Below are 21,690 nucleotides of genomic sequence, written 5' to 3' on the forward strand. Positions count from 1 at the left end.
TTATGTCATTAGAAAAAGAATGTTGCGCTTGTTCAGTCAAAATGCCTCCCCCTTCCCTCTCTTCTCCACCCCCCTCCCATCCCAAACTCCATTGTAGCCTTTCTGTTGGTATAGTTCTAGGTCCTGCTGCTGCCTGCATGGCAAGGAGTTCTTACATTCAGCTTAGGATGATTCACCAGCTACAGCCATTTCTGAACCAGAATAGCTCTGGTTCCCTCCCACCTGGACTACTTTAATACACTCTACATGGGGCTGCCCTTGAATATGGTCCAGAGGTTGCAGCTAGTTCTGAATGCAGGGAATGACCAACCATAGGTGTTACCTATGCTATCCGATCACAAGGAATTATTACCCAAATCTTGCTATATACACCACAGATTCACTTATCTGAACAGATAGCGTTGTCTTTTACTTCCTTGTCTGCCTTTTGTTGGTTGGCTGATGAACAGAGGGAGGGGAGTAAGGGGAGCTGTTGGGACAAATTAGAAAGCATTTTTTTCAGGATTTTCTTTGGGTTTGCAGGGCTTTTGGGGGTCACAATTCCATGGTCAGGAACACATTAGAAATTTCCCCATAGGAATCAATGGAAATTGTCAACTCATTATGCGGATGCTCACTTAAGAAATGATTTCCACAATTTCCATTGTGGTCAGTTAGCAGGAACTGCATGCAGTAGCTTACAAACCCCTAAGTGGATTGAAACCCAATAACATAAAAGCCCTCTTGGGCCCTATGATTGGCAGGGGGTGGGCCCTGCTGGTGGTTTTGCCATTGGCTGCTTCCCATTTGGCATTGATCCGTGGCTGGGTCTCCTTGGTGGTGGTTCCCCATTCTGTTCATTATTAATATCCAGGAGAAACTTTAAAATACACTCTTGTTTATCCAAGCATTTGGTGGCTGAAAAATTATGTTCTATATCCACTGTTAGACCTACCCAGACTAGATCCACTGAAATTGATGGGCATGAGTAACTTTAGTTCGCTAAATCCAGTATGTCTACTCAGAGCAGACCTTAGCTGGATACAGCCCACCATTCCTAGAAACCTTAAAATTATTAGCTGTAATAGTATGTGATTGTTGTACATGTTTTTATGGGTTATAGATGTCGTTAATTGGTTTGGATTTTAAGGTATATTTTACTTATAATTATTTTGTATTATCACTGGTGTATTTGTTGCCCCAGGCTCTTTAGAGAAGAAGGATGTAGATGAACTGGTTAAATTAATCTTTCCAGTACTTGCCAGTTTAGTGCGCATGCATTTATACGTTTGCTCCATCCAGTTTCCCCCTTAGCCTGTGAAATTATTGTTTTAAAACGATCCCAATTAAAACCTGTATTTAAATACATTTAAGCATCGTTTTAAAGTATTGTACCCTAAAATATGTTTTTGGTGTTTTTTTTTATAAATGTGTTTTGGTACTTTTTTGAGTCAAGTAAATTTAGAAGCCCGAACAGCAGAACGTGAGCTCTATTGCCATCGCCTTCTGTTGTTCCCCAGCAACTGCTCCTCAGACGCTGCTGCCTCTCACATTGGGCATAGCCATCACACCTGTTTGTTTGTTTGTTTATTATTAAAACATTCATATTTAAACACAGTGCATAACATAAAAAACAATGAAGAACACCATTAAAACAAAAGTACAGTTCAGCATAAAAACAGTACTGCAGTGTAAAAGCATATAGAAATAGGAATTAATGAATTAAAAAAGAGATTCCTATCTTTCAGATCAAGGCAAGCCTGGCCAAAAAGGTGTGCCCTTCACAGATATCTGAATGGACAGGTGGTGGTTGCTTCACATAACCATGATTCATATCCATTACTACATCTTATAGCAGTGCATTTGCAAGTTTAACTGCGAAGAAGTATTTTGTCTGCCTTGAGTATCCCATCCTTCAGTCACACTGGATGGATGACCCCGTTGGGGTCTGCTGGTCCACTTTCTCCACATTACACACAACTTTACACAGTTCTCTCATGCCCCTCTTTGCTCACTCCTTTCATGAGCTAAATAGCTTTAAATGTTGTAACCTTTTCTGTTATTGGAGTTTGCCTGCCCCCTGATCATTTTGGTTGCCCTTTTCTGCACCTTTCCTGGGTTGCCATATTTCAAAAAGTGAAATAGCCGGTTGTTGAGCTTTTTTTGCCCAAAGTTGTTGAAATCTCAAAAATAAAAGAAATATGAAGTTTTTGAGCTATTTTTAGGAAAGTTGACACTGCTTCCGACTGCCGTATTCCAGCTATGTCTGGAAAATGTTCCAAGTGCAGTTGCACGATTGATTTTTATGAATGCATTATTATGTTGTCAGTTTTATTTTTGAACTCCTTCCTATTGAATAGCTCAGCAGCTCTCATGTAGGACAGAAATGGGGAACGTCTGTCCCTACAGATGCCATTAGGCTCCACTTTCTTTGAGCCTAAACAAGCATGACCAGTGGTCAGGGATGTTAAGAATTGTGGTCTACGAACAGTTGGAGGTTTTCCCCACCCCTGGTGTAGAAGTTCCCAAGTTCAAACTCTGTAGCCTCCAGTTTAAAAATAATAATAAAAAGATTTCTAGTAACAGCAAAGCTGGGAATGGCTTCTGCTTGAGACCTTGGAAAATAGATAGCCCATTGGTCTGATTCATTGTAAGCATGATCCTTCATTCCTCTTCTAGTGAGTATGATTAGAAAAAAAAACAAGTATCCATCTATGATCGGTAGAAGAATAAGGCCATTTACATATGTTAATGGGCTCAGGGCAGAGTGTCTGCTTGGCACAATGTCCTGTGTTCAATCCCTGGCACCTCCAGTTAGGGCCAGGAAAGACTTTTATCTGAAATCCCAGAGAACTACTGCCAATCACCACTGGTGGAGCGTGTTTTCATAGTGCCTGGGGTGCACTGGGTTGCGGGGGTGGGGGTGGATGGACCCTACTGTACACCAGCCCAGCCCTCACCACCGACACAGCAGTCCTATGCCACTTTGAGAGGCTGTTATCTGATCAGATCCTAGCCTTGCAAAGCAGCTCAAGGGGCTGGGATTGAAGGGTGGGTGGCTGTTGAGTCCTTCTCACGCCACCCTTCCCAGATCCCAGCCTTGCAAAGCGGCACAGAGCTGGCTCAGGGAGGGCGGTGTGAGCAGTGGCCCCCCAAATGCATCCGGGGCGATTGCCCTGGCAGCCCCCCCCCCTGCTACGCCCCTAGCAGTTACTCTAGACAGAACTGAGCTTGGTGGTCCAGTGGTCCATACTCAGTATAAGGCAACTTTCTCTATTTCCCTACCTTTTTTGGGGGGGGGGGGAGGAACATGGCTCAGTGCTGGAACTGTTTCACATGCAGAAGTTCCCATGTTCAATCCCTAGCATCTCCTGGTAAGATCTGTCTGATATTATTGAGAGCCACTGGCAGTCACCATAGCCCAGGTATGGAACCTTTCCCCCCTCCAGATGGCGCTGAACTGCAGCTCCCATCATTCCTCACCATTGGCCATGCTTGCTAGGACTGATGGGAATTGTAGTTCAGCAACATCTGAAGTGCCAAACGTTTCTCCACTTCTGCTTTAGATAGCATTCAGCTAGAAAGACCAATAAGACAGCTTCCTGTTTTTGTACAACTCATTTGAACCATAGCTTAGTGATATAATGTATGCTTTGTATGCGGAAGATCCCAGGTTCAGTCCTTGACAACTCCAGGTACCGCTGGGAAAGAAACCTGTCTGAACCCTCGACAGCCACTGCCAGTCAGTACTGTAGGCTGTACTGAGCTCGATACACTCGGCAATCAAAGGCAACTTCATACTTTTGAGGCCCTCTTTCTTGGATTGCTGCTGCAGGAATACCTATTCTATCTATCCCACTCATCAGATTCCTATGTTTTATATTGCAGCCCTTAGCTTAGATTAAAGAGAAGAAATATGTAGCAGAGGAAAATCATAAATATAGCACCATCTCTCTCTCTCTCTCTCTCTCTCTCTCTCTCTCTCTCTCTCTCTCTCTCTCTGGCTTATGGTTGTGGCACTGCCTGTAATTTGTTCCTGGTCTGTTGTGTGTTGTGGCTCCTGCAGGCGCCAAGCTTCAAAGGCCCAACTGTGGTTTTAAAGAGGGACCAGCTGGCTGAGCTGCAGAGGCCACAGTCTGGGAGCAATTGTGTCCCTGCCAGTAGCCAATAAGAGGTTGTGGGCAGTTTTTAAGGGGTGCTGGGCTAATTCATCCCACAAGGAGGACATTATCTCTTTCTCTGTTTATGAATCTGACTCAAGCAAACCAGAAAATCAATTCTGTTGTTTTTCTCCTCTCTCTCTCTCTCTCTCTGTCCCCCTTTCTCCATGCCCCGACCCCATGTCACCCTCTTTTTCTTCTCTTCAGGGCCTGATGGGGTTCATTGGTCCAGTAGGAGAGCCTGGAATAGTCGGGGACAAGGTAGGAATGTGTTGCTAAATGGATTGACTGTATTGTGTTGCAGGGGAACATGAGTGTGGAGAGTCCTGCTTGATGCTTTCCAAAAGAGGCATCTGGTTGACTATTGTGAGAACAAGATGCTGCGTTAGGGGGGCCGGCTTTGGCCTGATCCAGCAGAATTCCTTATTTACATTCAACTTTTCAGTTCTGGCTTTTGGATCCCCCTTACCCAATATTATTTTTAGGTTGTATCCTGTGTTTGTGCTACCAAGAGTAGAACCATTGAAATTTGTGGCAACGAATAACTTAGGTTCATTAATTTCAGTGAATTTACTATGAGTAGAACTCAGTTGGATACAACCCATTATTATTTTACTTATACAGGCAACTCTCAATTTACGCAGGGGTTACGTTCCAAGGCACCACACATTTAGGTGAAATTGCGTATATTTGAAACACTGTTGAAAAAGCCCACAAACCTTGCCCCTTTTTGTGACCTTACGGGGTCACATCTGGGTATGGCGTGATGCGTACAGTCATGGTCACACACATATCAGATATGCCTAAAACAGATTCAGGTAGGTAGCCGTGTTGGTCTGACACAGTCAAAATAAATAATAATAATAATAATTGTCCAGTGGCACCTTACAGACCAACTAAGTGTGTTCTGGGTTTAAGCTTTTGTGTGCATGCACACTTCTTCAGATACACTGAAACAGAAGTCACCAGACCCTTATATATAGTGAGAGGGTGGGGTGGGGTTTTTCTCAGAAGGGTAGTAGAAGATGGGTATGGTAAACCTGCTGACGACTGTTAACAACTGCAATTAGTCCTACAGGAAAAAGCAAGGGATAGTATGCAGATGACCAAAAATAGCTTTAGCATATGTAATGAGACAAGAATCCAATATCTCTATTCAGACCAGGTCTCTCCATAGTTTTCAGTTTAGTAGTAAGTTGTAATTCAGCAACTTCTCTTTCAAGTCTATTTCTGAAATTCTTTTGTAATAAGACAGCTGCTTTGAGATCCCTACATTGAATTTCCTGGGAGATTGAAGTGTTCTCCTACTGGCTTCTCAGTTTTGTGATTCCTGATGTCGGATTTATGTCCTACTATATATATGCTATATATAAGGGTCTGGTGACTTCTCTTTCAGTGTATCTGAGGAAGTGTACATACACACGAAAGCTTATGCCCAGAACAAACTTGTTGTTATTGTTGTTGTTTAGTCATGTCTGACTCTTCGTGACCCCATGGACCAGAGCACGCCAGGCACTCCTGTCTTAGTTGGTGCCTAAAACAGCCACTGCCTATACTCCACCTTTCCTCCAAAGCTGTCAGGATGGTCACATGGTTCTCCCCCCTCCTCCTTTTATCCTCATGATAGCTAAGTAGAACAACACCTTAAGCACTGCATCACACGGTATCATTGGCTGCGGAAGTTCCACCTTTATTCCTCACCCACAGTCATTGCTCATTTGCACCACTTGAGGCTGGTAGACAATGCATGTGAATGAGCAGTCAGTGGTGGGAAAGGAGAGTGGCAGCAGGGGGCAGTAGCCTCCATTCAGCAGTGGGTCCCTCCTGCTGGAACTTCAGCCTCAACATGTGCCCAACTTGGCTGACTCCACGCACCAGGCCTGCAAGCTTGTCATCCAGAAAATCTCAGTTAAGGGACCTCTGCCGAAAATAAACTTATGATATGTTGATGCAGTGAGAAAAGCATTTGCAGCTTCTTAAGATTTCAAGTTATGCCCACATCATATGCAGGTGCAAGATATTCTAATGGTCACTTACGCATTTGCAGCAAGGGAGAAGTTAATTATATACAGTGTGGCTGTATAATTCTCCTGGGGACAGGTTTCTCAAAAGGATTCTTCAGAGTGTTTCTGTCCTGAAAAATTGTTGTTTGCTGGAAGATGAGGATAAATACAATCAGTGCACAAGGAGAGGAGAGGGGAGATTGTTCCATTGGGGCAAGCAGAAATGTTTGTGCTGGAGGATTTATCTATTTGTTTCATTTGTATCCCACTTCATCCAAAGAGCTCAAAGTTGTGTACGTGTTTCTCCCCCCTTCTCCTTCAGTCCCTGAAACAGCCCTGTGAGGTAGTTTAGGCTGAGAAGCAGCGACTGGTCAAACATCACCAAGTGAGCTTCATGGCTCTGTGGGAATTTGAACCCTGATTCCCCAGGTCCAACACTGGCTCTCAGCACTACAATGAATTTCACACTAAGTATTTACTTGACTGTAGTTTTACCCAGAGCAGACCCATTGGAATATGCAATGCTCCCCACTACTGCCACTGTTTTTATCCTCACAACAGCTGCTTGTGAGGTAGGTTAGGCTGAGATGCAGCAACTGGGTCCAGCCTTATCCAGCCTTCCTTCCAATGGGTTTCCCAAGTGGTCTCTCATTCAGGCATCTGCCAGACCTGGTCATGCTTAGCTTCATCTATGCTGCTGCATCACATGCCTTCAGGCCTTAGGGTTTACAACACTTTTACAATTCCCTCCACCATTCCTTGGCACATTGTTTGCTAACAGAACTTCTTACTCTTGCTTCTGTGTGCACCTGTCTCCCTTAGGGGGACCGGGGTGCAGTAGGACCTCCTGGACCACCGGGTGTCAAGGGATCGATGGTAAGGAGTAAGTCTGCATTCTCTCGCCTCCTTTTCTGCCTGACGAGCCATAATCTGTCTCCTCTCTTGCTGCCACTTGGAGGGCATGCTTTTCTTTCCCCTACCCCATGCTTGGGGGCATGGAGGGTGGTTGACCTATGCCAAGTTATAGTATCTTCACACTGGTTTGCCAAGTAGCCTTTGAAGTCTTCACATTTTAGGCCATTGACCATTTAGGGTCTGTGAAGACCTCAAAGCAACCCAAGATTGCTGGCATCTGAAGCATTACCACATAGATACAGGTTTAGCACCTCAACAAGAAGTCAAATATTTGCTAGCTTAGAAAGCATAAAACTATACTGTTGATTAACATCAAACAAGATTATAGATCTCTTCAATTTAGAAATGGCTTCAAGGGGTCATTTCAGGGGAAGGATGCTGCACCAATGAGCAGCACCTGCTTTGCATGTAAAAGGTCCCAGGTTTAATCCATGGCATCTCCACGTAGTTCTGAGAAATCCTTCCCCCAACCTGAAACCCTAAAGAGCCACTACCAGTCAGTGAGCTAGATAAACCAATGACTTTAATCTGGTTAAGGCAGCTTCTAATGCCCCTATGTAACAAGGCCCGAGAGAGTGGCACTTAAAATGCCTCCCTTTTGTACCAGACCAAAATGAACCTGCGTACTACACCAATGCATTATGCACTAAGGGTGCTTTGACATTTCTTCAAGGTACAGTGTTTCACATGTGAGCTGGGGATTGGATGGCCTGCTTATGTAATCAGCCCATCACAAATGCCAGGAGCTGGGACTGACTGCTGCTGACGGTTATGTGTGTGCACAGGAGACAGGGACATGCCGTATTTTTCAGTGTATAAGATGATGTTTGTTGCTAAATATTCTTAGTTCAAAATTGGGGTTCATATTACAGTGGTACCTTGTTTTGAGTCCGCCCCGTTTAGGGTCCATTTCGTCAAACGTCCACGGCAAACCCAGAAGTACTGGAACGGGTTACTTCCGGGTTTGCCACTCGCGCGCGTGCAGAATCACATGCGCAGAGCGGCGCTTTGTTGAGTGTCCCTTTTGTCGAGCGTCCGGGGCTCTGGAACGGATCCCGGATGCAAAAGGAGGTACGACTGTATACACTGATGGTGAATGCACAGGAACCACTGTACCTCCCTGGTGCCCGATCTCCAAAATAAAGCTCAACAACTGTGGGCGATCTCAGGTGTTGGTGGGGCACGCTATGCTGGTGCCCGTGTGCAAGCACTCCCCCAGCCCCCACTGCCCCAGGCATTGGCAGGGGTTGTTAGGCTGGTGCCGGGGTTCTGTTTGATGTTTAAACTATTGAGTTCTTAATTTGGGGGTAAAGAAACATAGGGGCCGTCTTATACATGGGGGTGTCTTATTCATGGAAAAATATGGTGCATTCAGCGCTATGTAAAACAGCATGGAGATGGCTGAATTGCATCTGGATATGAATACAGACGTATTACGCAGAGCTTCATGCGTTCTCTCCTTTGTTATATAGGGGCACCCTGGAATACCTGGAGCAATTGGTGAACCAGGGCCCCCTGGACAGCCTGTAAGTCAAGCCTACTTTCCTTGCTGCTCCCCAATGCCTCTTGTCTTTCATACCCCTACATATTTTATTCAAGGGAGAATAAGTTATCTTCTGCTAGGGAGGCTGGATAAATTAGATCCTGCCTGCATTTTATGAAGAAACCACCTAATCCACACTTCTTGAACAAATGCAAAAACAGCTACCCTTTGAAGTTGTCCAGCACTTGTCCAGTTTTTTTCAATGCAGTTCTCCAACCAAACAAGGTGTTCAAAAATCCATATATAAGAAGGAAATGTAACGGAAACAACATACAAAAATGTACTATGTTGGAGAAAATCGCTTGCAATAATGGCCACATTAGTCAAAACTGCAGGCAAAATTATGTTTATTGGGGAAAATTCACTCTAAAATGCTGATGGATTCTTATGAGGAAATTACGGGTTGCTGTGTAAATTTGGAAAACTGAATTTAAGATAAGAAAAATATGGGGACTAGAAATTGTCAGATTCAAACTCCCCTATCTTCTCATCAGTGTTACATCTGAATATCTGCTTGTGGGTAAGCTCTATGATTTGGAGTTTGAGTGATCAGGTCAAATTTGTTAAGGAAAAGAAGAAGAGAAAACCCTGAAACTGAACTGTGGGCAGGTGAAGGAATTTTATGGCTAGTAAAATGTTGGAAGTTTTTCTTTAAAGACAAGGAAATAAAGAGAGGAATAAACCATATTACAGATTATTAAATATTGTTTGATTCTAACTCCCATAAGGGCCAATAAGCATGGGCGGCGGCAGCAGGGAATTGGGAGTTGTAGTCTAGCAGTATCTGGGGAGCTGTGAGGGTTCCCCGTGCCTGAACAATCCATTTTGTTGGGTTGCAGTGACGTTTTCAATTAATCTGGTTGTTAATTGATTATATGTATTTATTGGGTTTAAACCAGGCATAGGCAAACTCCGCCCACCATATGTTTTGGGACTACAACTCCCATGATCCCTAGCTAACAGGACTAGTGGTCAGGGATGATGGGAATTGTAGTCCCAAAACATCTGGTGGGCCAAGGTTGCCTATGCATGGTTTAAACTGTGAGCCGCCTGAAGAACATGGAGTCAGTTAACTATTGCTTAACTAGCCATGGCCCAACCCACTTGCACAACACAAGTTGACTTTGTCCACAGCATTTTTACCTAAGGGCTACAGAAACTTTTACTGCCTGAAGGCCGCATCCTGCCATAGGCAGCTTTCTGTGGGCTGTGTTGCCAGTGGCAGATGGGGCCAGAGAGCAAAGTGAACAGGATCAGAATCAAAAGTGGGTAGCGCCAAATAGGGACCTGTTACTTTTGATCAGTAGTTTACATCCCAGCCATGCAAAACTAAAGATTCTGCACCCACGAAACACACACACACACACACACACACACACACACACACACACACACACACAATTTGTCCATCCTACATCCAAGCCAATAGGAGCCTCTGTTCAAAGACACAGTTCAGCCAGACAAACAAGTTGTGAAGTAGAGACGGTGAGTTCAGTTGTCTGGGAAGCATCCTAAGGGCAAGATAGGGAGGTATTGAGGGCCACATTTGGCCCATGGGCTGGAGTGTCTCCCTCCACCCCCCTACACATACACTTTATAGCAAATTTCCCATTTCAAATGTGCTCATCTAAATTAGGTCTTGATTTTTAAAAAAATAATAATGGAACTCAAACATTTTGGAGTCCTGTTGTGACCCCATGCTGTAAGCAAGTTACCTCCACATTTTTCTTGTTTCACCAGGGTCCTGCTGGAGTTCGTGGATCCCCAGGATCAAGAGGTTCAAAAGGTCGCCGGGTAAGTTGTGGCCAAATTTGTAAAGTTTCCTGTTGATAATTTTTCCATTAATGTCCCAAAGAAGAAATTGCAGTGGGGCATTGCATGCAGTAAAAATATTACTAAGGATGGCGCAAAATGGTGATATGGGCTTTTGTGTGTGTGCATGTAGCAGTTGGGTGGAATTGCTGGTTTGTTTGTTTGTTCATAAAATCATTTGTGCCTTGCCTGCTGGTCCTCAAAAAGGCCCCATGGCAGCTTAAAACCACAGGGCATTTCCAGGTAGACCGTTTATAGTGTCTTCTTTACAATTTCTTTTTAATGCAGCATCCGCAAGACATCAGCATCCTTTTGCAATCATATTGTGCCTTTGCTTCCTTGCTAGTGTGTCTTTGTGTTTTTAGCCCTGAGGTTTCAGATGGGTGTGGTTTTTACTTAGCTGATGATGTTTTTAGAGGCTGTCCTCTAACTTCAACTCCTTCTCGGCGCTCCTCACCTGATTGCACCTATGCCACTTGGTTTCAGTCTATTTGTAACTGTCAAACATCTGCTACAGATAATTTTCAGAAGAGTGCTTTGCTAAGGACCTCCAAATAGGAAACGTGCACAAGTTCCTGCAGTTTATTGTTTTAAGATATATATTGGAAGTCTTCTGGAATACTTGTATCTCTTTATAACAAGCCACCATATAACAAGCGTCTGTGCTGCTGTTCGCGCGCTGCAGCCTTAAAAGTTGCCACACCGCATGGAAGGGGTGTTGGCCGATCGCACCCGCCATCTTGGGTGGACTGCGCATGTCCACACATGTGCACTCCACCCAGGAGGCTGCACACGCGTCGTGACGTCAGGGCACGCACGCTAGGGAGCGGTGCACTGCCCCCCCCCCCAGGGGGGTGCCTTCACATTTGCTGCCCCGGGCGGCAAAGCGGCTCACTACGCCGCTGCTGCTAGTAACATTGTATGTATGCCTTTTATGGAACACGTAGGTTGTTTTTGTACATTGCAAAATGCAGGTTACAGTGTGCATGTATCGGCTGTAGGTCTGTTTACCTTAAACAGTCAGGCAGCATTGCGGCCTGGCTGGAGGGGAGGTTGTAGCCTCTGCCTGCTCCCTCCTTGGTTAATGGTATCCCGTTAAAGGGAACCGTGGAGAGTTGCTTCTGTTTGACCGCCAGACTGGGGCTAGAGCCAAAGAACTCCTTTAGTAGGGACTCCTTGGGGGTACCCCTATTTGATGTAAGTCTTAGTGCCCCCCCATGTTGTGGTTTACCCTTAGATACACTCCCAGCAGATGGGCTGGAGTTAATTAAATGGCTTCACCCAATGCCTATGCCAAACCATTCTCATCTGTATCCGATAAAGCTGTGACCTATTTGAACCCACTGTCTAGTATGGTTATTTCATACTGTCTAGTATGGTTATTTCATCATATAGGGAGTGACTGGGTCACAGGGCCTTGGCACACAGGTTCCTGTCCTGCAAGGGTAGCTAACTCCTGCCACCCCAGCCAGCATGGCCAATGATCAGGGATGACGGGAGTTGCCATCCAACAACATCTGAATTTGTGATTTCTAAGTGTCATCTAGTGACCCTCCTTCTCACAACCATCCTTGCCTGGGTCAGAACAGAGGCAAGGTGAGCCTGCAGGTTGCAACAGTGAAGGGGTATTCATGTCAGTTGGCCCCTTTCTGGTGTGGAGCATTGGCAGATACCAGTCTATGCTGACCCTTGATGCCAGCACCAATTTTGTGGATGCTGTAGGTAAGAACATGGTTTCTCTTTAGGCGCTCAGTAACTCTCTTTGGGAATCTGGAATGGAGGTTGCTGTTCTACATAACATTACCACACTGGTACCAATGAGACTTCAGAACTGACAGTTCCAAATTTCACGAAGGATTGTGGGAAGATCCAGATTGAAAAGATTCATAGGCCTTGAATTCAGCTGAGCAATGCCTTTCGTCAATTGCCTGTGGTTCTTGTTGTGAGGGAGAGCAAGCCACAGTGGCTTCAGCCCACAAGGCCAAATATCTGCTAGTTTGGATACCAGCTGGAAGAAAATCCATCTTTAGGTTTCCCGTTCATCAGATTTGGCACAAAGACAGGAAGGGGCTGGCTTATGTGTCACAAAGCAGTTGTTCCTTCAAGTTGTAGCCCAAGCTGTTAAACCTGCAAGCAAATCTTTAGTTGATATAAATCTATCTGTTTTAAAATTGATTCAGGCTTGTACCCCTGCCACGAGTTAGTGAAGATTAGAATTTACAAACAGCATTATATTACACAGTTCTACGTGTTCACCTTTAAAATGTGGCGATGTGAACCAAATTTATAGTTTTGCTTTTATGTCTGTATTTAAGAGCTTGGTTGGAACAAATACAAATTTACAATATCTAGCCTGGCTTTGCTGTTGTCCTGGATCTAAAACCAGAGATGAAGAAGTGTGTGTATTCAAGGTCGGAGGAGTGGGGGAAAGTTAGGTTCAAAAATCTGGAGGCACTCAAGTTACCATGCAAACAAGAGCTAGGAGCTTATTGTTTTCAGAGAAGTGAAAGAATTGCATGGAATTACATGCAGGAATTATTTAAAGCTCCCAGAGTGGCTTACAAAAATCAGGAATAAGACAGCCCCTGCCATCAGGCTTACAGTCAAAAAGTACATGACAGAAGAGTGAAAAGGGAGGAGGAGGGAGGAGGAGAAAAGCAAGATTGGGCACCAATTCTTAAAGTTATAGCTCTTACAGCATAGTTCTATAGTTCTGTTGACACCGATTCTGGCTGGCTTGGACAGCAACCCCTCTCTGGAAGAACTCCTCATAATCAGATATAAGAGCAGAGCAGCTAACTTTGTTTGGACTAGAAATGCTGGGCTGTTCCTCCCACACAGTTTTCTTTTATCAAACAGCTGATTTGCTAGTATTTAGAGTCCTGCAGTTTACTTTTGTGCAGTAAGTGAAATTTATAGGCCACCTTGTAGACTCAATGGTTCTCGAGGCAATCTATAAAAGCCTTGACGTCTCTCAGGATGGAACATGAACTGAAGCAACACACAAGTTGTAAGATAAGTTACTGGCATCAGCAAGAGATGGCATGGTGTGTGTGTGTGATTATTAGGGCTGGGCAAATTTGTCATATTCGGTTTTTCTCATTTTTCTAGTCTTAAGTCAATTTTCTAGATTTCCACATCAATTTATTATTTCTCCAAGTCCTTGTGAAAATTATGGGGGGTGGGGGGATTCTTATTCCTCAACAGAGCTCTTGGCATAGAGAAGTAGCCAGTAGATTTTCTCCTTGTGTTTCTAGAGGTTGTGAAAAGCAAACGACACCCATTTTTGCATGAGAGGAGCCAATGACATGCAGAGAGCCATCCCTGTCAAGTGGGAATTGATGGAAAACTCTTCCAGAGCGGCCTGCCCTGGGCCAGAACTAATCTCCACTCATTAGTGTGGAAATCTCCAGTGCTCTGTGCCACACAGAAGCACCGAAGCCAAGAGGAGGAACCTCCTTGGCTCCTCTTCTCAGCATCCCATTCTGCAGCATTAGACTCCCCCCCCCCCTTAATTTCTCTCTGCCTTGCACTTAATCTCCACCCCACACCCCACCCCAAGCCAAGCCCGTGCTTGTCGCAGCCAATTCTCTGCAACTGCAATATTGGGCTACCTCTGCCAAAAGGCCCCAGATTGTGCCGGGTTCCCTCCTCTTGCCTTCCTTTCCAGCTCAGGCTGAGCAAAGCAGGCAACTGGTGAGGCGTGGCGCCAGTGGCAAAGCTTTCCGGCTGCCCTCGCCCCAGAAGCTGTCAGAGCCACTTAATTTTGGAAAGCTGCTCTCCCAACCACTACCAATTTCTCTAAAAAAAATAGTAATTCTATTTTAATGAGGTGGAAATAAGGCAGTTAAAGACTTTAGAAAGACCAGCGGGACTTTTCACTTTAGCAGAGTGAAAAGCTGGGTCCTGAATGAGTTCAGCTCTTTCCATGCTCTGGGTGGCCAGATCCACTTTGGCCTGGAGCGGATGAAGCACTCCTGGAGGCCCTGCTGTTAAATTAGGGTCACTGTGGATCATTGCGCTCATGAAATCAAGGCTGAGCAATGCACTAAGGGCCAAGCTACAGGTGATGTTACTCACATGTTTAAACAATTGTGCTTAACCTGGCTTTTACTGTGACTCAAACGCCTGCTCCATCCATCATGCGTAAAGCTTGCCTGTAGGTTAATCTTTCAAATAAGCTTATGGCAGTTATTAGCCGACAAAGAAATGCTACTATAGCCTGCTAGGGAGAGAGTGCTCTGTCACTCTTACATAGGGATGTAGGAAGCCGCCTTACAACAAGGCAGATTGATTCCACAAGAAGCAGCTGTCTCGAAGCATGGTATGATCTATCTCGGCTCTTACGTTCTTTGATGGAACATAAGTGGGGAGTCCTTTTCTGCCCGAAGGCCATGTTCCTTTCTGGGCAACTTTCTAAGGGCCACATACCAGTGGTGAGGTAAGCAAGAAGCAAGAGTGGGCTGAGCAAGTAATGTGAATTTTACCTTTGTACGGTAGGCTAGTTTCTACACATACTGGGAAACCCCTTCTTTATGGTCTGTTACTGCATCTCGTAATGAAATGGTACTGTGCAACGGCCATGTTTGGGCTCCAGGTTCGAGGAGGCCCTCTGGGAAAATGTGTTCTGGTCAGCTTGATGGGCTTCCCATTGGCTTATCTGCCAGTGGCAGCAACAACTGCACTGTGATTTGCACTGATTTTAAATACAGTGGTACCTCGACTTACGAAGATAATCCGTTCCGAAGGCGCCCTCGTAAGTCGAAATCTTCGTAAGTTGAAGGCGCTATCTCGGAACGGAAGAAAACTTCGCAAGTCGAAAAAACCACATTGAAAACCTCGTAAGTCGAGGTATCATGCCGCCGCTTCCCCTCCGTAACTCGAAAATTTCGGAAGCGGCGGCCATTTTTTCACTTCTGGAACTGATTCAGAAGTCGAAAACTTCGAAAGTCGAGTCGCTCGTAAGTCAAGGTACCACTATACCCTTAATGCATCACTCCGAGGCACTGGTGGAAGTTTAAATGGTATCTTCTGCTTAGTAACCACCATTTAAATTTCCAGTCAGGGATGTTATGCTTAGTGAAAATAACAGTTGACTTCCAGACCAATCTGGGTGCATTTGAGAAAACAACTGTTCTAACAGTGAAGAACAAACAGCTTGCATTTGTACAGATTAGTGTAATACTGGATAATAAAATTTCATTTGATTATTATGAAAGGCTGCACCATATTTTTTCATGAGTACTAGGTGGTTTCTTGCGATAGTCCAAACAACCCACGTGTTCCATGAACATTTGCCACGTGTAGTATAATGAAAATGGACTGTGCTTGTCTCTAGCCACTCTGACCTGGAACATCAATTTCTCAGCCAGTGCTATTGACCATACTAGCATGCCAAGAGTCAGTGTTAAGACCAGCCCCAGTTTTCCACCCATGCCGCTGGTAACAGAAAGGCTATCATTGTTAGGATAACCTTGAGCAGGTATGATTCTAAGCCCAAGTATTGCCTGTGCAGGAGACATTTCAATTGTTATAGTTACAGGTAGGTAGCTGTGTTGGTTTGCCGTAGTTGAAACAAAATTTTAAAAAAAATTAATTTTTTTTTTAAAAAGACAGAGAAACCAGTAGGACAACACTTCAGTCTCCCAGGACATTCTATACAAGATCTCAAAGTAGCTGTCTTGTTACAAAAGAATTTCAGAAATAGACTGGAAAGAGAAGTTATTGAATTGCAAGTTATTACCAAACTTAAAACCATGGAGAGACCTAGTCTGAATAGAGACATTGGATTCTTATCTCATTATACATGATAAAGCTATTTTTAGCCATCTCACCCCTTGCTTTTTCCTGTAAGACCAATTGCAGTCGTTAACAGTCCTCAACATGTTTACCTCACCTATCACCCATTCCCACCACTCTTCTGAGTAATACCCCTCCTCACTCTCTCACTATATACAAGGGTCTGGTGACTTGTATTTCAGTGTATCTGAGGAAGTGTGCATGCACACGAAAGCTCATACCAAGAACAAACTTAGTTGGTCTCTAAGGTGCTACTGGAAGGAACTTATTTTATTTTATTTTATTTCAATTGTTATGTTGCATATCAAGCTGATTTACTTGAAGGGATGAGGTCAATAGTGAGCCCACCTGGGGAGTTGGGGGACTGGGCAGCCACCTAAGGTTTCTAGATGACGGTATTGACCTGGGATTAAAGATGAGTGAAAAATTGGATTCTGTTCATTTTTAAATGTGAAACTATCAAATTTTCATTTTCTGAAACGATATGTGGATTGAAACACTGCCTTTCTTCAGAATTCTCTGTTCTCCAGTGTTTGCAGTGCTGTTCTCCAGGCATGTAATGTGTACAAAACTGCATACTAAAGTGTGCATGTTAGTGAAAACAACATGAAAAAAGGGGAATGACATTACAAAAATGTGTATGACATACATAACTGCATATCATAATGTGGTGAAATTCACAAAATGCTGGTGAATTTTCATGACACCCTCTTTCTTTCTTTCTTTCTTTCTTTCTTTCTTTCGTGGCACTCATGTTTCAGCAAGGATCACATTCTATGACTCTGGTGCCACCAGTGAAAAGGCCCACCTCTGTGTCCCCCACAAGCCAATACGCTTTAATTAACCTCCCACATGCCCAGTAAAATTGTTACAGGGTGAGCAACATGTGTTGCATACCTAAGCAGCTCTGCCCTAACCAACCTCACCCTAATCATCTCATGTGAACAAGCCTTTAATTTCATTGTCATTCTTTTCCTTTTCCTTTTCGTTTTGGGTTTGTTAAGTTTCTGAGGGGCAGTAATTCCAGATCCTGTCCTCCTCAGCATGCCCTGTGTTTCTGATCCCACATCCAAGGATGTAATTCAAATCAGAATGGAAAGGCATCAATGCAGCTTTTTGCCAAATGCATGTGGATTCTGTCAGTGTTTAATTTCAGTTTTGAAGGCAAGACTAATGGCTGATCTGGTTTTGATTGAGAAGAACAATGGAGATTTTTAGGGGTCTCTGCTTAAATGTTTATAGTTATTAGACTGAGAAAACACCATGTAAACTTCTGGGGGGGAGGGGATAGAAATGACCTTTTTGATGAATACTCCTCCTGATAGAATAATATAATTTTGTTCTGATTTAGTTGAGGGTTTCCCATTCCCTCTTAGGAAAAAAAAACAGTTTTATTTTGTTTTTTGTTTTAAAAACTAATATACGAAGTCTATTTTTGTTCCATTCTTCACAAATACCTCTCCCCCCCCCTTTTTGGATGAGTCCCAGATTTTCAGCAAAATGATTTAATCTAAGGATTAATTTTAAACACATGCCAAAGACTGCTCATACCCTCTACACAGGCACCAAAGCCTCTCTGGAATTAAGTCTATATGTGTTGGGGTTCAGGATTACGTTCCCCGGTTGGATGCAAATCTGGGCCACTTCATGGATGGGGAACTTGTGGCCCTTCAGATGTTATTCAGCTGAGTCTCTCATGATCATACCTAGGGCTGCAGCTGATGGGAGCCAGAGTCCATCAACACCTGGAGTAGCCACAGCTCCCCCACTCCTCGTCCGTGTTGTTAATAGAACTTGTTCTTAATCTGCCATTTTCTGGGGAGAGAATCCATAGCTTTCATCAGTTTCTCAAAGGAATCTGTGGCCCAGTAAAAGTTAAGAATGGCTGGACTTGAAAATCTTATGCAATTTCAATTTGGCCTCCTCTCTTGTGGCCTTTTGGCAGTCCTTAACAATTTATTTATTTTCTACTCAGCTTTTTATAGACTGTGTTTCTGGTTCTCATTTATATAATTTTATTCAGATGCTAGTTTTATTACATGCTATCTTATTCCATTGTTGTATTATGCTTTTCAAAGTTTTCCTTCCGAGCGTCTTCCTGTGATGGCTAGGGTGGCCATGTGTCCTGCTTTGCAAAGGACGGTCTTCAGTTTAAAAGCATCTCTGTCTGAAAGACTCTCCTCCAGCCAAGTGTTGTATAAAGATAAAGGGGTCATTTCCAACTAAATTCTGTTCAGAGTAGACCCACTGAATTAATGAATCCAAGTTGGTTATGACCATTTGTTTCAATGGATTATATCCAACATTAGTCCTACTCAGAGTAGGCCCATTGAAGTTAATATATGTGACCAACTTCTGTCCATTAATTTCAGTCTGCTCTGACTAGGGCTTAGTTGGATACAACTCAATGAGTCTACCCTGAGTAGGACCGTTGCTGGATATAATCCAGAAACTTTCAGCCATAAAATGCTTGGGTAGGCAAGAATGTTTTCAGCTTCTCCTGAATGTTAATGATGAACAGAAAAGTCATTCCAGAAATAAGGAATTACCCTTCTGAAGACCCTGTCATGGGTGAATACCAACTGGGCAGTCCCCAGTGGTGGCACTGCCAATAGGACCTTCCCTGCCAATTGCGGGGCCTGAGATGGTTAATACTAGGGAAGGTATTCTTTTAGGTTTTGGGTCCCATGCCATTTAGGGCTTTGTGTGCTATTTCTAACCGATTTAACTGAGCCAAAGTAGCTAATTGATAGCCACTTCTGATGAAAAGCATTGCATAAACACACTAAATAAATGGATAAAGAAATAATAATAATTATGTTGTTGTTGTTATTGTATTAATTTATATACAGTCATACCTTGGGTTACAGATGCTTCAGGTTGCATGTTTTCCGGTTGCGCACCGCGCTGAACCCGGAAGTACCGGAACGGATTACTTCTGGGTTTCGGTGCTCGCACATGCACAGAAGTGCTAAATCACGCTTTGCGCATGTGCAGAAGCGCCGAATCGCAACCCGCAGGTGCACAGACACGGCACTGCGGGTTGTGAACGTGCCTCCCGCATGGATCACGTTGGCAACCCAAGTGTCCACTGTACAGCTTAATGCCAAAACAGGCTTCTTGGCAGTTTACAAAGTAAAAACATAATAATTACTGCCTCTTTCAGTTGCTCTGAAACTACCTAGAAGGAAGCAGGGGGATAAGGAATTTTTTTTGAAAGCTAAGATAAACAAGAAGGAAAAGGACAAGAGGAGAGGAACTCTGATGAGATGGAGGGATGGGGCAGTTTCAGGAGTTGTTGCGGGCCACATGCCACCTACCAGTGACCTGGAGGACCAGAATCTTAGGTACATGTTTACTCCATCTTATGGGCATGCCAGCCTTATATCTCCCAGAAGATTTTGCCACTGAAACAGTTTGTTAACTATGGACTAGTTCCATCCAGGGGTGTCTTACCCATAGACGTTAGTGGCTCAGGAAGCCAGGGTGCCAGATTTTGGAGGGCGCCACAGGCTGTGTGTCCGGGAAGTAGAGTCAGGGCGTGCTCCCTTCCCTACTCTGGGGCAGCCCGTTCCTCTCCTCTCAGCCACCCATTGGAGCGCGCTGTGTCCAGCTCAGGGAAGCCCTTTCACGTCCCCTCCCGCTGAAGCTACCTGGGTGCCTGACGGGCACAACTGCGGGTGTGTGTGGGACACCCGTCTCTGGCCACGTCGCTGCCTGTGCACCTCCCTGTGGAGTCTGCGAGTGGAGCAGGGAGGTTCCCTGTGCGATCCCAGTGCCGAGCAAGCATGGCACAGCCAGCAAGCCACTTGATCTGCTTGCTGGCCCTCCTGTGGCGCAGACTTCCCTGGATGGGGGCAGGTAAGGGGCACCGGGTGCTTAGAGGGAGGCTTCGCAGGAGGCCATCTGGGCTGCGATACGGGCGCCTCTTATTTATGTGCAGCGTCGAGCGTGCGTCGGACCATGAGATGTAAATGAGCCGGACAGAAGTCCCCCCCCCCTCTTAAAAAAGGCCGACAACTCTGGGAAACGGGGGGGGGGGGGGACCAGCGCTGGAGAGATATTTGCACCACAGTGCCAGATATGCTTAAGACGGCCCTGGTTCCATCACATAGCAAGGGACACATCATAACCTTTTAAATATATTTTTGGAAGTTGGTGTACTTCGTGGAGGGCCTTCTGGCTGCTGCTGGGCCATTTCGTGGCCCAGCGCCGCCATTTCTCTTGTTCATCTGTGACTGCCACTGTCAGCTACCAGAGGTTTCACAGGCTTCAGCTAACTGGTGCAATGTTGCCTCTGGTAGGAACAGGTAGAACTTGTTCATAGTCATATCCTGAATGCAAACAGAAAGATGTTCACAATGTGAGGTCAGTGGTTGATAAAATGGACAGTGAAGGGATTAGTTCAGTTTACACTTTGAAGAGGACTGCTGTGTTGGGCATGGCAGAGTGCAGCTGCATTAAAGCTATAGCATTTCAGTTGCTGCTATTGTCGTTGGCAGCATTAGGTGTATCTCATCAGGGTGTTTGGCCTTTGCATTCTGTGGTTCTTCCAGTATTTTGTACTACAGAGTACAGTGCAATCATATCTTAGGTGCAATGAACTTCTGCGATTTCAACATTGTGTGGTTGAAAGCTGTCCAATTGAAACCCCACAAAATAAGCTATCTGATTAAAACTCTTGGATGCAAGGGGGAGAGCTTAAAAGCTCCTTTCGCACCAAGTTTTTCCAGCACAGGAAGAGCTTTGAATCTCTCCCCCTTGCTTACTGGGCTCTGGGATGCTCTTGCATTTAACCACCACAACAATCCTGTTAGGAGATAGGTTAGGCTGAGAGGCAGTGACTGGTCCAAGGTGAAAGCTTCATGGCCAAGTGTGGATTTGAACCCCGCTCTCCCAGGACCTAGTTCAATACTCTAACCACTACACCTAACCGGTGCTAGTGAAATTCAGTTAAAATGCCTATTGCCTGTTTGGAAAGGAAAATAGTTGTTGGCATCCATCTGGATTGAGAGACAGTGGAGTGTTCCTCCAAGGGTGAAGTCAAACTGCTGTGTTAGCACCACCAAAGGACCTCCCTGGGGCGCAAGCCTGGGCAGTCCTGAGCTGCCCAAATGACAAGACTCACCTCTTGGCCTTGCTGATGTGGTCCAAATGAAAGCAGAGCAATACATCTGGCACCACCTTGGCTGCAGGAGTTGCCAGAATGAGGCGTACAAAGCACCTTCCAATCGTCTTAGGAACCCCTCTGCAGATTTGTATAGGGTTTACTCCTTAGCCCTTTCTTCTCCCGAAGACATCCCACAAAGCAGTGGAGGTTTAGGACCAGAGTTTTCTTTCTCCTGGATGGACTACCTTCCCAGGCTGATGAGCCCCATCTTCGCCTCATTTCCCTCTACAGCAAATGCAGAAACCGCCTTCTTGACTGCTAGCCCCACTCTTGGTCTCATCCGCTCAATCCACTGGAGCCTGTCTTTGC

At 44.8% G+C, this 21,690-nt stretch overlaps 1 protein-coding gene across 1 annotated transcript in view; it reads left to right on the forward strand.

Annotated features, from left to right (window-relative positions):
* The window catches only part of COL27A1 (collagen type XXVII alpha 1 chain), a 247,580-nt gene that overhangs the window by 139,044 nt on the left and 86,846 nt on the right, over nucleotides 1–21,690 (forward strand). The window contains exons 25-28 of the mRNA XM_033137129.1: nucleotides 4,347–4,400; nucleotides 6,965–7,018; nucleotides 8,530–8,583; nucleotides 10,341–10,394. Coding sequence (XP_032993020.1) covers nucleotides 4,347–4,400; nucleotides 6,965–7,018; nucleotides 8,530–8,583; nucleotides 10,341–10,394 — 216 coding nt within the window. The remainder of the gene's footprint in view (nucleotides 1–4,346; nucleotides 4,401–6,964; nucleotides 7,019–8,529; nucleotides 8,584–10,340; nucleotides 10,395–21,690) is intronic.

This window comes from Lacerta agilis, chromosome Z (genome assembly GCF_009819535.1).
Source record: "Lacerta agilis isolate rLacAgi1 chromosome Z, rLacAgi1.pri, whole genome shotgun sequence".
Lineage (NCBI taxonomy): Eukaryota > Metazoa > Chordata > Lepidosauria > Squamata > Lacertidae > Lacerta > Lacerta agilis.